This window comes from Toxotes jaculatrix, chromosome 9 (assembly GCF_017976425.1).
Source record: "Toxotes jaculatrix isolate fToxJac2 chromosome 9, fToxJac2.pri, whole genome shotgun sequence".
Lineage (NCBI taxonomy): Eukaryota > Metazoa > Chordata > Actinopteri > Toxotidae > Toxotes > Toxotes jaculatrix.
The window spans coordinates 28,359,312-28,374,116 of NC_054402.1; the positions used below are offsets into that span (position 1 = coordinate 28,359,312).

General features: G+C 41.5%; 1 protein-coding gene across 4 annotated transcripts in view; it reads left to right on the forward strand.

The window, feature by feature from the left end:
• Positions 1 to 14,805, forward strand: part of tpst1 (tyrosylprotein sulfotransferase 1) — a 40,891-nt gene that overhangs the window by 20,399 nt on the left and 5,687 nt on the right. For all 4 annotated transcript variants that reach the window (XM_041045906.1, XM_041045903.1, XM_041045905.1 and 1 more), the window contains one exon: positions 4,382 to 4,580. In XM_041045906.1, the coding sequence (XP_040901840.1) occupies positions 4,382 to 4,580 (199 nt within the window). The remainder of the gene's footprint in view (positions 1 to 4,381; positions 4,581 to 14,805) is intronic.

Here is a 14,805-nt window from a genome sequence, read left to right on the forward strand (position 1 = left end):
TTATTTGAAATGCAAATGTCTAATGAGGAAAGAAATGCATTTGACACAGTTGTTAGACCTCAAAGATACACACAAAGAGTTTCGGTGAGTAACACTGATAGTAAACGTAAGTTTTTGTTTGTTGTCATTTAAAAAAACTCCACAGGACATTTTAATGAAAAGGAGAATGTTTTTTTTTTTTTCTATAGAAAAAGGAAGGACTGACAATTCCACATGCTATAACTTACATAATTAAAAACACTGGGTGAATCTATGTAGGGCATTTTTCCACTTAGGAAAAATAAAATTTTAAAACTCCTGGCTGCTGCTGCTTAAAGCCTCACTGGCACAAATATATGATAAGAACAGGGATTTTTATTGTTCAATCTATTCTTGCAAATTATGCAAATGGCCCAGAGTGATGAGAGTAATGATAATAGTAGTAAATATGCATATAGACATGCCATTTCCCTCTGAAGGCTTTGTTTTTGGTAATGTCTGGTGTACAAATGTTGTCAATCCCAGCCAGAAAAGGGTAACCGTTCTTTTCTCCAGCGGTTATGTGGCTGATGTTTAAATACCTTTTTCACACATAAGAGTGATGCCAGTCTTGTCAGCACAGGACTTTTAACCTGCTCATCAGCTTGTTGACCTGTTGTATGTTCTATCATCAAATCATTGGAAAAAGGCCGAAGTCCTTAAAATGCTTGTAACAAGCATTTGGGTTATCTGTTGCAAGCTGTTTCTGACCTTGCGGTGTTTGCAAATGCATTGTGGGATGCTTATTTTTGTCATTAGCCCAAAGCAACAGATTTAAATAATGTTGGTCGTGTTGTTCAGTCTGAGAAGCTTGTTGTACAGTTGCACAGTGGTTATTTGAGTTAGTGTAGCCTTTCTTTCAGCTCCAACCAGTCTGACCTCTGACCTCTCTCATCAACAAGGTGTTTCTGTCCTCAGAGCTGCTGCTTCACTGGATGCTTTTTGGTTCTGGCTCCATTCTAAGTTAAACTCTTGAGAGTGTTGTGAGAGGAAATCCCAGGAGGTCAACAGTTTTCACAAACGCTCAAACCAACAATCACTCCTCGGTCAAAGTCACTGAGATCATTTTCCCTCAGTCTGATGTTTGATGTGAACATAAACTGAAGCTCCACATGATTAGCTGACTGGATATATTGCATGAATAAGCAGGTGTACAGATGTTCCTAATAAAGTTTTCAGTGAGTTCAGACAGAACTATTCCATTGTTACAACTTGTTACAGCTTTTTGTTTTTCCTGAAAACTGAAATAATCAGGTATGATTATAGACTTCATGTATAGAAAAATCTGTGTTTCCGAAGCCGTTGATTTGGCAGTGCTGTGGCATGACTCACAAGGAAATGGCTCATTTCTGAACCATGACTCATTTGTGTATTCTCATATACGTTGCGGTATGTGTGTATGGTTCACACCTGGCATTAAAATGCATCTCCATGTTCAACTCCAGCGACCGCATGTGATTAGATCTCACTTCCTGGCTTTATATGCAAATAGACACATGCATCGCTTGGTTTCTTTAACAGTGAACACAAGTAGCTTGTGTTATGAATAATTTCTTTTTTCTTTTTTTTTTTTGTTTTAGTGCAAACAGAGTTCTGAAGAGTGAACGATGATTAGAGGATGTTCTGCTAACTTTTCATCTTTACTAATTAATGTTAGCTAAGTAGAAAAAAAAAAAAATTCCCTGTGCTGCTCAAAGGATGCTAACAGCTAACGGCAGCTTTTAAGGTGGAATGTTTCCTTGCGTGTTACTCAAAGCACAAGCTGATGTTGTGAATCAATCAATACACCTTAAATTTCAATGACAACTTTGACTGTTGCATTAGTTTTTATTGGCTCTCTTCCATAACATGCGCTTTCGTGATGATTGGATCTTCATCTTAAAAAAAATATGTATAAATTTAACCTGGATAGTGTGAACAGTGAATATCTCAAATCCGTCTTTGGGTGCATTCACATCTCTTATGTGGAATCTGTCCACTTCTGATCCAGATCACCTCAGACGCATGTTAATGTCAGGTCTGACTAGGGGCCTAACATGACGGTGAAGCTGAGCTGTGTTTGCAACACTCAGTCTTTGTCTTTATCAGTTTATGTTCCACATCAACAGTTAGCAGCCTCTTGGGTCTCGATGAAGTTACCTAAAGTGATTCCCTACCCATTTGTTGCAGAGTGGATGTTTGGATCATGGCCCGTCTCTCAGAAACCATCTCCACCATCCTCCTGAGATGACAAAACCAACTCACTCTATTAATCATGCAGGAGACTATACCCGTACAGTGTAAAGATTCAATTGCAAAGTAAATGGATTAGAGGAAAGTGAATTGCCAGATTGAGGTATAGAGTCAGACAGGAAACATAAGGATGGAGGAGCTGGACTGTAGATGGTAAAGAGATGTGTATGTGGAGAGAGGGAGAGAGAGAGAGAAACCTGAAAGCGCTCACAAACAGCCAGGGGAATAAAAAGAGGCGGCTGTTTGGTTTTCGGTACACCAGGAGAGGCTTTTATTTCAGCAAGAATGAAATGTTCTTCATACAAAGTGCCCAGGGAAAATAAAACATGGAAGTGGATTCAGAAACTGTGACACGGTCGTTCTGCCTGTGTGGTTCTGTGTATCAGACAGGACCTTTCGTGACTCAGAATAACCACATACTGTGTAAATCTCACTTATTATCCTAAAGAAACAGTTAAAGGAACTGACCTGCCTAATGCTGCTGTTAGAACTGAATTTCAGCCTTGCTGTGTTTGTTGCACACGATTTCTTTTGTCGTCAGGAGTTGTCATTTTGTTTGGATAAAACATTCAAGGCAAGTACTAATTGAAAATTATACTGTATGCTATACTACAGTAACAGGTGAGAATGTATCCTAGCATGTGTTATCATTTTGGTTTTGAATTCTCACTTTACATTAACTATAATGGTTGGGAACTGATTTCACACATATACCATTTCTCTCTGCCCCAAATACTTTTGCTGCTTCTACCTGAATCTCTGACGTATGGAGTTTAGTTATGGCGACAGCTGTGGTGACGGCTGTGAACCAGTGGGATGCTTTCATTGTGACAAAATTATAGGAAATGCAAGCTGTTTTCACGTACGGCCTCTCTTATACCAGCTTTCACACACACACAGCACACAAGCGTAGCTCATCCGTGTAACATGCATTCTCACCTACTGGAAATACTCTGTATACACAGCCACTCACTCAGTGAATTCTCCGAACAGTGACCGACTCATTAACACATCGGCTCAATTGACACACAGACTTGTGATCTGGCAGGGTAAAGTGTTCAGCATCTTTTTTTTTTTAATCTCCTCTCACTCTCTTCTGAAAAACTGAGAATCTTTCTGAAATCGAATGCACACTCTGTGCTTTGTCACACTTGCACAGTACAGTCTGATGATATTATTTGGAGCTTCTTGCATTGGAGCTACTAAATGTATTTTAGCCAGATGTTTGTCAGCCAGATCCACCTTTGCAAAGGTTTACAGTAAAAATGGTACAGGAGTAACTAACTGGACACTGTGTTGAAAACAGGGATGGGTGATAAAACGTAATAATTAAAAACAAAATGCCCAAAATAACAATGATAAACAGATTTTTCATAAATGTGTGTGTTCTTCATTTGGATCAACCCTCATCTGCACAATCCATCTATTATGCTACAGCAATAGACTGACAGGGCCAAAACGAGAAAGGAGAATCAGAGGTGGTAAACAATATTTCATTTTAAACAATAAATCATTTTACCTTGGTACAATATAAGGCTGGATTCTAAAAACTCACTGTCTCTGTAGCTTTGTCTGAAAACTTGATGACCTGATGCACAGTTCTTTACAGTCTTAAGCTCAGGGAAGTCATTCATTCAGCACATTTAACAGGGACCTGCTGAGAGGATGGAGGCCAGGAAGGATCTTTGACAGTGTTTTCTGATCCACTTACATCCCATCAGATGCTTACAGTGAACAGGACTGAGAGATGAACTGGTCTGTTGTAAACTGGGCCATTTGGGGACAAGCTGAACAAACAATGCTGTGACTACATTGAGTTCCAGTGCTAATGTCACGCAATAAACAGTGTTAAATGTGTGTTAACCGCTGTACTTGGTTGTAAGAGCACAGCTCGAAGGCAGGATCTGTAACACTTGACATTCACCAGCAGCAGCTTTAAAAGTGTGATAATAGAAATGATGTGTTTTACCCTAAGTTAAAAAACTTTTGCTGCATAAAGTAATGACTGCATCATTTAAAAGAGGTGGAACCACCCGATTCCTAAACTGACTGTTTGGTACTGCAAACTTCTCACGTATACCCACAGTTTCAGGTCACAGGCGAAAACCAACATTTTTCGGTGTCTTGTTAGGGTGGAGAGGTCCACAGACCAGGTCATCAAGCCCGTGAATGTGGAGGCCTTGTCCAAGTGGGTGGGGAAGATCCCAGCAGATGTGGTGAGGGACATGGCCGTCATTGCCCCAATGCTCTCCAGGCTGGGCTACGATCCCCACGCTAACCCTCCCAACTATGGCCGACCTGACCCCAAAGTCCTGGACAACACCAGAAGGGTGAGTATTGAGTTTGTTCCTAAATATATTCCTCCTTTTTCATTCTCAGTTATTCTTAGATGGACTCTTAAGAGTTTACAGCCACTAAAATCATCACTAATTTGTCCTGATTGAAGCCACAGTTTTGTAAAGGAATATGTTAAAGGAATACCTCGACATGTTGGGAAATATGCTTAGAATTGGATGAGGACATAGCTACCACTTTGAGACTGTGTGGCAAATATGAAGCTACAGTCAGCAGCTGTGGATCAGAAATGGATTGTCCACTAACCAGATGGTTGGTGGTTCGATCCCCGGCTCCCCCAGTCCATGTGTTGGAGTTTCCTTGGGCAAGATACTGAACCCCGAACTGCCTTCAGTGTGCCCATTGGTGTGTGAATGTGTGTGTGTGAATAGGTGAATACAACTTCTAGTGTAAAAGCTGTTTGAGTGGTCGATAAGACTGGAAAAGCTTTATATAATCAAAGTCCATTTAGCAGATGGCTAGCTTAGTTTAGCAGCTGTTCAACTGACACAGCACACAACCCTGTAATAAAACCACAGCTTGTTATTTTGTCTTTTGCATTAAACAAGATATGATATGTTAATTTGTGAGCTTTAGAGGTGTTACCTCGTTTGTATTGTTTCTTATGGCCAGAGCCAGACTCGCCATTTCCCGACGTTTCCTATTCGTCCTCTGAGGTAAGCTAACTGGCTGCCGTTTCAAATGTAGCCAACGGATGAGAAGGTCGTAGCATACAGCCGGCCGTCTCATCTCCGCAAGAAAGTAAATAAGCAGGTTTTCCCGAAATCAAAGGCCACACGACTGTTATTTTAAATGTTGGCTCTTTAGCTCGTACTTTGCTCTCCGCAAAACGGTTCTGATGCTGCACTGAAAAAGGAGTGGCTGTCTGGAAAAGTGGGAACAAAACATTCAGCATCACCACAGTAATAACAATATACGGATGAGTTTAAAAGAAGTGCACTTGTCTGGGAATAGGACAGCTGTATTTACATGGTGTGTAATTGATCTGAGTGTCAGTTGAGCAGCGAAACAATGCAAAGTGTGACTTTTTTGGACTTTTACATGAAAATAATGTCTCTATAAAAACCCATGAATGTAAACGGCTGACCCTGATGATGTCATATTGGTGTCATCAGGGTTATCTCAGCTTGAACTTGTAGACCATAAATTTATAACAAAGAGCCTGTGCTTCCATCTGGGAGTACGGAGTTAGGAAGATGTGGGTGTTTACAAGACAGGGAGGGTTCAACGATGAGACACTATCAATTTGGATTATGGGAAATGTAGGATGCAGTAATTTTGTATTTGACTCATACTGGGGATTAAAAATCAGGATATCTCGGCTTCTGATTTTTCAATTTTGATCTTTTTTTTATTTTATTTTATTTTATTTTATTTTAAATGTGCCCCATTAAAGCTGCCAGGAGGAGGCCATGTTCAGTCTGTTCTGTGTGTATTGTATTTCAGAAGGCCTTGATGCCTCTATGTCATGGATTGCAACAGCAGGGGACATGTTACACTTTGCATTTCTTAATGTTGTTGCAAACACAAAGTATGCTGAAATCTTATACTTGAGTTTTGGTTCCTTTTCCCATCAATTAGTGGAGCACTTCTGTTTTTTCTAATCAGTAGAAGTACTTCTTTCACTGCTGCTTGGACAAATGCTACTACTGCACAGTGGCAGCCACTACTCCTGCTACTGTGGCTGTTACCACTTTACATTACATGACATCAGGTGCTTGCGTTTGACCTGTGGGCAGGAGGAAGAGTCAGAGATGGAACCACCGGCCTTCAGTTGAAAAGTCAAAATTTCTCTTAACGTTACATAAACTTCGGGGCATGTGGTTGAACACGGCTGCCTTTGCTTCAGCAGCGATGTCCTTGCCAGATGTCAAATCTGCGTATCTTGGGAAGGCATCTGCTATTTTTGGAGCAGAATATGTTTTATTAAATTCTTCTCCTCGTGCTGCGCTATCAGGTGACATGTGCTCCACTCTTTGGGTCTCATACTGCATGTCTGAACTAGAGGACCCGATTCTCTGATTTATTGTTATTTCTCAAGGTAAGTGGAGTGTAAATTTGGATTAGATGCCCAATTTCTCAATGTGTTGAAATGGTCATAAAAGTGGTGCCAGCATCAGTACGTGATGATGGTACTAATTTCGAGACGTTGGTATGTGAATCTAAATCATCAAAACTAGAAAGAACTGAAACTGAAAGAAGATGATTTCCCGTCATACACTGTCCCTGAAGACATGAGCTGAGGACTGAGGAAAAGAGTGACTATAGTTGCGATGACTCCTGTGATGACTCCATTGTACCTTTGTAGCTGTCCACTGCTGGTAGACTGAAATGGCGCTTTATTAAAAGTCATCACTGATATGACAAGAAGCTTTGAAAATGGCGATGTTTCCCTTTAAGTGTTGTGTACAGTTGAATTGGACATTTTCCAGGCTTGACCTCTCCCCCTGTTGAACTCCTGTCCAAACATTTCTGGCTGATTTGTTCGTGCTCCCAAGCACGAAGCCTGAAAACTTTTCCAGGTTTCTGGGTATTTTCCTGAAACATCTTGTCTATTCAGCCGTGGAGGCTGTTTTTGACCATGCTAAATGCTTATTCAGGCAAACCCGTGACATAACATGCTAACATGTATTGAGTAAACTAAGGTATTTTTCAGAGGAAGATTCAACTAGGCTCCAGGTCTCTTAACCAGCACATATTAAAGTTTATCTTGAAGTTATTTTACAATTGACAAGAAAATTCTTCTTCAGGATCTTGCTTGTTTAACACAAAGTCTGCAGGCTGCAGATGTTCATAAATCTAATCCATTACACCAGCTCATGGGGCACGTACCGCACAACAACTTTTGTAGCCAGGGGTCACTCACACACACACACACACACACAACAGACCTTCATTTCCTCTCAAACACAGACCCACACACAGCTGAGACGATGATGAATCTGAAAGCATACATTTTTAAATGCAGTTTCCTTTCTAAATCACCTCTTTGCTACTAGATCCTGGCTGCTCACTGTCATTCTGACCTGCTTTTCTCTTATTACAACAGCACATAAATGTAAAACTCACCATCACCCATACTATTCTGCTCAGTACGACATTCCCTGAATGTAGCATTCCCTGAATGTAGCTGAAACACGTGATCTAGGCCATGCCCATTTCTGCCAATATTTTTTTTTTTTTTTAACTGGTCTGACTGGTGGATTTTGGTGGCAATATTGACATTCAAGTTTTGGGACCTAGGTGCAACAACTTCAAACCAGGCCTCATCACTCAAACTCGGTGGGGCTCAACTAATGCTCTTGTAGCTTGAACGTTTAGGTGTCCACATTCTGTAAAGTGTAAAATGTTTAATTACCTTTAATACCTGAACATGCAAACAATGTTAATGTCAAGCGGTGACACTAATAAGGAGACAAAAACAGCAGTTGCTAACCTTACTTTCCTTTTTTTTTTTTTTTCCCCAGTCTGCTCTTAAATCATGTAGTCACACGTGCATGTCTGCACACACAGACACACACACAGAGTATGCCAGAGAACACACAATATTGTAGAGAAAACAAAGTACTATTGCACTAATGATTAGGTCTGTGTTCCTGTTAAAACTAGTATTTAAAATTGCATCAGTGGACATGGTCACAGTAACTGAAGCCAGGGATCTCGTCAGCAGTGTTTGTTCCTGCCGCATGTGCTTTTAGCTGCGCCTGTTTCTGTGTCACAAACAGGAGGCCCTGTCCTAATATAGCCTGCAATTTATCATGCAGCGGGGATGTTTCAGCAAAGCATCAACACCTGACGTTCCCGCCCTATTCCAGCATGAAGTGTCTGCTTGGTCACAAAAAGCAGAGATTGGTGTGCATCAGCAGAGCGACACAACACCCAGGGGCAAGAATGTGCACACTCAGAGACACCTAAACAGCCAAGGCAAGCTGTTCACAGTGAGGGGAGGGAGAGGGTGTAGCTGAACGCAGACATTCAAACAGTGTTCAGTAGAAAAGACCAGAATGTTCATCATATGTGCTTTTATTTCATTCCTGATTTTAGTGTTCATATAAAGTTCTACTATGGATTTGGATAATGTGAGTGGGGCAAGGATGCAGAATGAATTTGGTGCAGTTCATCGTCTCACTAGGACTGGTATGACTCGAACGGAAAACATGTGGAGTGTAAGATGTGAGGGGAGAGGGAAATTTGTTGGAAAAATGTGTCTGACCACAAACAGAGATGGAAAGTACAGAGGAAACTAGCTGCAGAATTCCTCTTCCCAGGCTTTTGATAAGATTTAAAGTGAAAAACAAGTTTGAACTTTTTTTATACATTACAACATGCTGGCCCTCTAATTCATGCAAGTTAACAGTGTCAGTATTAGCTTCCTCTGAAGAACAGGGCTTAACTGTTCATCACCATTCATGTTCAGTATATGTGCTCATGTGTTTTATTGCAGTGTACCTCTGCTGGAAGTAATACTGGTGCATCCCATTTCTTTATTTGGTGCAACTTCTCACAATTGTTGTGTCCTCGGACATGGTTCCAGTTTATGACGGGTTACCATTTTCATAGTATATTGCGGCAACTCCGGAAAAATGGGCATGAACTTGTTCCTTTGGGTTCGAATGGGATTGTTGAATGCTGAGTGGTGAAAAATGGTGCTTGTTTTGTTATCCTGAAGCACTGACAGTGCGGTCATGGGAATGTTTAGCCTAGCTTAGCACAAAGGCTTTTATGTCTGTCCGTTGATCCTCACTCTCCTGAAATCGTGTTTGTATTGTCTTTTTATATTCTCTCGTGTTCCTTTTTTTTTTTTTTTTTTAAATCTTGCCGTCATGTATTTTTGTCTCGTGTTATGCCATGGATTGCCTCGTTGAAAAGACAAATTACACAACACAAATACACTTGCCTTGACTTGTCTTGCCATACATGCAAGAATCTCCTGGAATGTGTTTACAGAAAAGTAATCACCAAGGCCAGATACACAAACAACACAGATGCTATTTCCCACAAATAATTAGAATAAGAACAACAGAGCGCGCAGCAAGCATGTGTGCACCTCGTGGACATTTCAGACACTGTCAGTGATGGGTCTATGGATTGAGGACGTGCGTAACTGTGAGTGGAAATCAGGCTCGTGCACTTTCATGCAGTGTCACAGAGACCGAGCTCTGAACAGAGCCGTGTGAACGCACACCTCTGTAAATCTGACAAAAAAAAAAAATCCATATGCACATTTGTCTTTGTGAGTACACAGAGATTTAGTTGTGGATCTACAAAGAGTTTTATGCATCTGGCTGCAGGACGTCATGACATACTGCTGCAGACAACTGCTGGTGATCAATGGCTCCATTGTCTTAAAGTCAGCTGCTCTTAAAACCACAGTGTCTCATTGTAAGAGGAGTACAAAGAAGCATATTTCCCCAAAATGTTGGACTGTTCCTTTAAAGCTGAGTCTAAACACTGCATGTAACTGCCATATGTCAGTGTGCTGGTCAGATATAAAATCCTCATGCTGTTCCATCCATGTTATCACCATGTTGTGCATGTTAATACTTTTCAAATGTGCCTGTGGTCCTGTTTGCATATTTTGGAGGCAGCGGATATGCATGTCTGCATGTGTGCTGGTTCCTCCTCCTCCTCCTCCTCCGCTCTCTAAAGGGGTTAACACTCTCCTCACAATAGGCCTTACACGTCTGTTTGACAGCGTGTGCGTGTTGAAGCTCATTTGTTCAGATTTATGATGTGTACATGTGCAGGTTATTATTGTGATTCCCCTGCATCAAACTGAGGTGCAGGGTTTGTGTTATTGTTCGCTCCCCTCCCTCCTGGGCTGGAGGTCCTGCATACAGAGGAGGACGTCCTACCGGCCAAATCCAAGTGAACAAAACATTTCACAAAGGGGCCCTGTAGTTAGAACAGCATTCTCAGAGCTTTGTAATCTGGTTCAGCTCAGCACCATCTGCAGTTTGTCTGTTGCTTGTCTGTTGTTTGTCTTTATGCGGTCATTTGCTTCCAGGGTGGGGTACTGAACCTCAGCAGGTTCTGAGTATTGACTGAAATGTGTCTATAGCATGAGGTACTGTCTGAACTGTCAAGTGTTCAAAAAAGCACATAATGCTTTTTTTTCATATTATAAAATTGTTATTCCAAACATGTTAGTGTGTTGGAGTCAAGTTCAGTATTCACTCTCCTTTTAGCTTTGTTTGGCCGTCAGCTTCTGATAAAAAATATTTTTAGCGGCTAAATGCTAATGCAGTGTGTTAACTAGCAAGTAACTTTATTTTGTTGTGTTGTGTTGAGTGGATGTATCACATTATTTAGCTTTTAAACAGCTGCCTACGGCTGGAAACTTGATTCAAAGTGGAGTTAAGGCCTGGAAAACTGAAAAAATGATCCAAAATGGGCTGAAAGGCTGTGTTGGGTGGTAAATCTCCGTGGGTTAATCACCTGTTTTGTTTTTGTTTTATTTATTTGAACAAATTTAGTGTACAACTGCCTGTGTTAAGAAAGAACATCGAAGTGAATCTAATGGTAAATGCTGAAACAGTGTAACAGTAACTGACTCAGTCATGTCTGTCACACAGCAACACACCTGAAGTTTTAATATTAGCTGACCTTAGCCACTGTAATCTAGTTAGACTGCAAAACCCCTGAGTGTGCTGATTAGAGAGAGGGTGCCTTTCTTCTCTAATGAGGTCAACTTTCCATCTTAAAAGAGTTAATGGGCTATTCCCCATTCTAATCTCACTTCATACAGGTTTTTGTTAAATGGAAAAAAAAAAAAAGTGTAGAAAGAAGATTCACTTTTATTCCAAGAAAAAGTTAGAAAAAGTATTGCTTTGGAAATCTGGGGTATTGTATATAGGAAAACAGTTCAGTTGATACCCAGCCCTACTTAGCACTGTTATCTAACATGTTCCATGTTATCTAGTTAGTCTAGTTCTAGTGTGTGGGTTTTACACATTGAATAGTCACGATGTTTAATGTTGTATTCAAACATTGTTTTGATTCATTGTTCTCCAACAGCTTAAGCCTCTTTCCCTTTCTCCATTTTCTTATTATTCCTTGTTATGTGGTCATTCCAGTTCATTTGTTCGTGGTAAGAAGCTAAGAGCTAGCTCATTCATGGGATTGTTTTTTTTTTACTTCTCTAAATTACTCAAGCTCAAGATATTATTTCTCTCTGAATTCTGGGGATTACCAAAGTTCAGTTTGTACTTAATACCCCCAACCCCCCCCCCCGCCCCCCAAATTCCATGTTGCATTGCATAAGACATCTGGCAACCATCCCTTAACCAACCACTGTATGATTAAGCCACATGTGGAAACGCTCTCTCTGCTGTCTTGCATTTTCAACCAGCCCCATCCAAATATTTATCCTCCGTCTCATCTCTTCTTCAGCTGTGATTTCACCACAGAATGTGCAGCCTGAAAGTAGCTGCTCAGTAAACTGTTTGGATGCTGTCATTGAACAGAATGTTTGTGTTGTGGAGACAGAGAGGACGAAGTGGATGATTAAGGAAGCTTGCCTCCTCTCGGTGGTTCTTGTTGTATTTACTGTGAGTGGGTTTGGGTCTCAAGATTTGTCAGTTTTAGAGCTCTGTCAGGGGGATTGAAAGCCTTCAACTAAACCCAAGCGACCTTATGTATGTTCTCCACCAATGGCTTTGTTAAAATGTGAACCCCTGAACCTCTGCTCTTTGTTCAGGCTTCATCTCTGACTGTTGGTCAGCAGAGGTTGTTCCCAGCTTGCTGTAAATGAGGCTTGCCGGGCCGGGGCCCGTGAAGCCGCAATCAATAGCTTTTAAGTGGCTTTTGCAGTTGTTCTGATCCCTGGTGAGAAATGGATATTGGGATCAATAAGTTCTCAGTTTCTCCACAGTAACAATAATAATAATAATGTGAGCGAGTGGGGAAATGAGAAAGTCTGTGGAGTTCCTCTCGCGGCGCGTTGTTTAGGTCTGTGGCAGGACCTTTTCCTTCGTATTGACGCGAGGACAGTTAATGATGTGCAGGCTAATCATATCACATTGATTTGAGGGCCATCGTCAGTGCCTGGCCATCATGGAGCTCTTTGCTTCTCAGACTTCAACAGAGGCTCATATTCATGAAACCTTTGGCTAGACGAGCATGGAAAGAAGAAAGTGGCTGAAAGATTTATTAATGAGGACTTCACATGAAATGTTTATTGATCGATGCATCTGACTCTTTTAGCTCAGATTAAGACTTGAACTTGAGTTTGTGTTTGCCAGATCCGCTCAGACTGCGGACAGTCTTCTCTTATAACGTCCAGATGTGTTATTCATGGCTTAAAATTTTGGATTTGTGTTTTCAAGATCCACATCACACAATCGTGCTGGGTGAAAGAGTTCCTCTGCAGTTGCACAGAGGAGGCTTTAAGGGCTCAGTGCACTTTCAACAAAGACCTTTTGGGATCATTTTTGGATCCAGAAAGTTCTAAAAATCCAGTGGAAGTGGGCGGTCTGCATCCAGTGTCTCTCTCTTTTTTTTTTCATTCTTTCAAAAAGTACTGCCATCACTGCCTATAAACCAAGTGCGACAACGTTATGTCTTCAAGGAAACACAGTCTGAATCTAATCAATGTTCAGTGTTGCCTGAGCACAAGCAGCCATACAAGAGCTTACCAAAAAATGAAGCTGTCAGAATTCACCGAATTCTGATTTAACCCTTTCATGCATCGTGGCCACTACAGAGGACAGCTATTCAAAAGCCGTTCTCCTGTTATATGCATGTGCTGTGTTGTTATAGTTGCATATCAGCCATCACAGTACATGCTTGTGTGACAGATGCCGTGATGCTGCATGCATACGAAAAAACAAGTACGTCTGCATGCGGCGTCTTGAGGCTGTGTGTCCTGGATGCTTTGTCAATTTCCATACAAGATAGATGGGAGGTGGAGATGAGCAGGACGTGATTACGTGAGAGGACGATAGCAAATCGAGGATAGAGGAGAAAGAACATTTGTACACAATGTTGTGAGAAAACATCAAATGAGCAGCATTCAAAATGTTTTTCACACAGAGTGGACATGTTTGGAACTCATGCCTAAAGAAGGAAGACTGAGGTTTCCATAATTCACGTCTGAAAGGGTTAAAGGAGCAATGTGTAAGAATGTTGAATTCATACTCCAATCAAATACGGGGCAGCATGTTACCAGAAAGCTGGGGTGTCCACCACCGCAATCTGATTATGTACCTTGCAGGCTGTTTTCTTCAGTTATGATCAAACTGACAACAATGTCCCACCCAGTCTGCCCAGTCAGAGAGACAGGGAAGATGTAACAGGAGCAGAGGACGAGCCAGGAGAGGTGGAGGAAGAGCAGCTAGAGCAGCAGCGGCATCAGGAGCTGAGCTAGGGGAAAGTGTGTCACAGAGAGAGTACGGCCTACTTGCAATTACTACTTGTTCATCCTCTCAGGTTGGACTGAGGGCAGACTGGATGCTACAGTGACTCACTGTCACCTACTGAGATACAAAGTGGTGTTTTGAGCATGTTGGCTTCAGTAGATGGACATTCTGTTAATGATCTGAGCTCATTTTTGAATGTTTTAAACTAAAATACTTAAAAAATTGTAACTTTAAATCAGTGACTGTTCAGTACCTAGCCCTAGACCTTATGTGTGTGTGTGTGTGTGTGAGCTTGCATGTAAGTGTGTGTGTGTTTGTGTGCTTAGGTATTTAGGCCTGCGGGCAAACAGTGAGATTAGGAGCTCTGGAAACCATTGAAGTGTTCCATGTGGTCTTTTTCTCAAATCATCTACACACACTGATGTTTGATAAAGGTAGAATTTAATGACTTTGCATCATCAAACTTAAATCTTTTTTTTTTTTTAAGCTCAGCACAGCCCTGGTACTGTTACGCCCTTCCTACACAAACAGAGAGAGAATCTGCTGAACAGCTTCATTGTGTGCCGTTGAGATACAAGCATTTTTGTTTGAGGTAACAATATCCCTGGAAAGTTTCCATTCGGAGAGAGGGTTGGAACTTGACAAGCGTGCAGCTGAAACATTCTCCCCTGCCGGCTGTGGCTCCACACTGGCAGCTTTTCAAACGCGCTGGGCTGTTACCACGTTTAACCCCACCCCCTCCCTGGGACCGGGGGCTTAGTCACAGGGAGCCCCAGCCATAATACTGAGGCTGAAAACTCTGCAGGGCTTTAGTTTGGCACTACCACAACCCGGACTGACC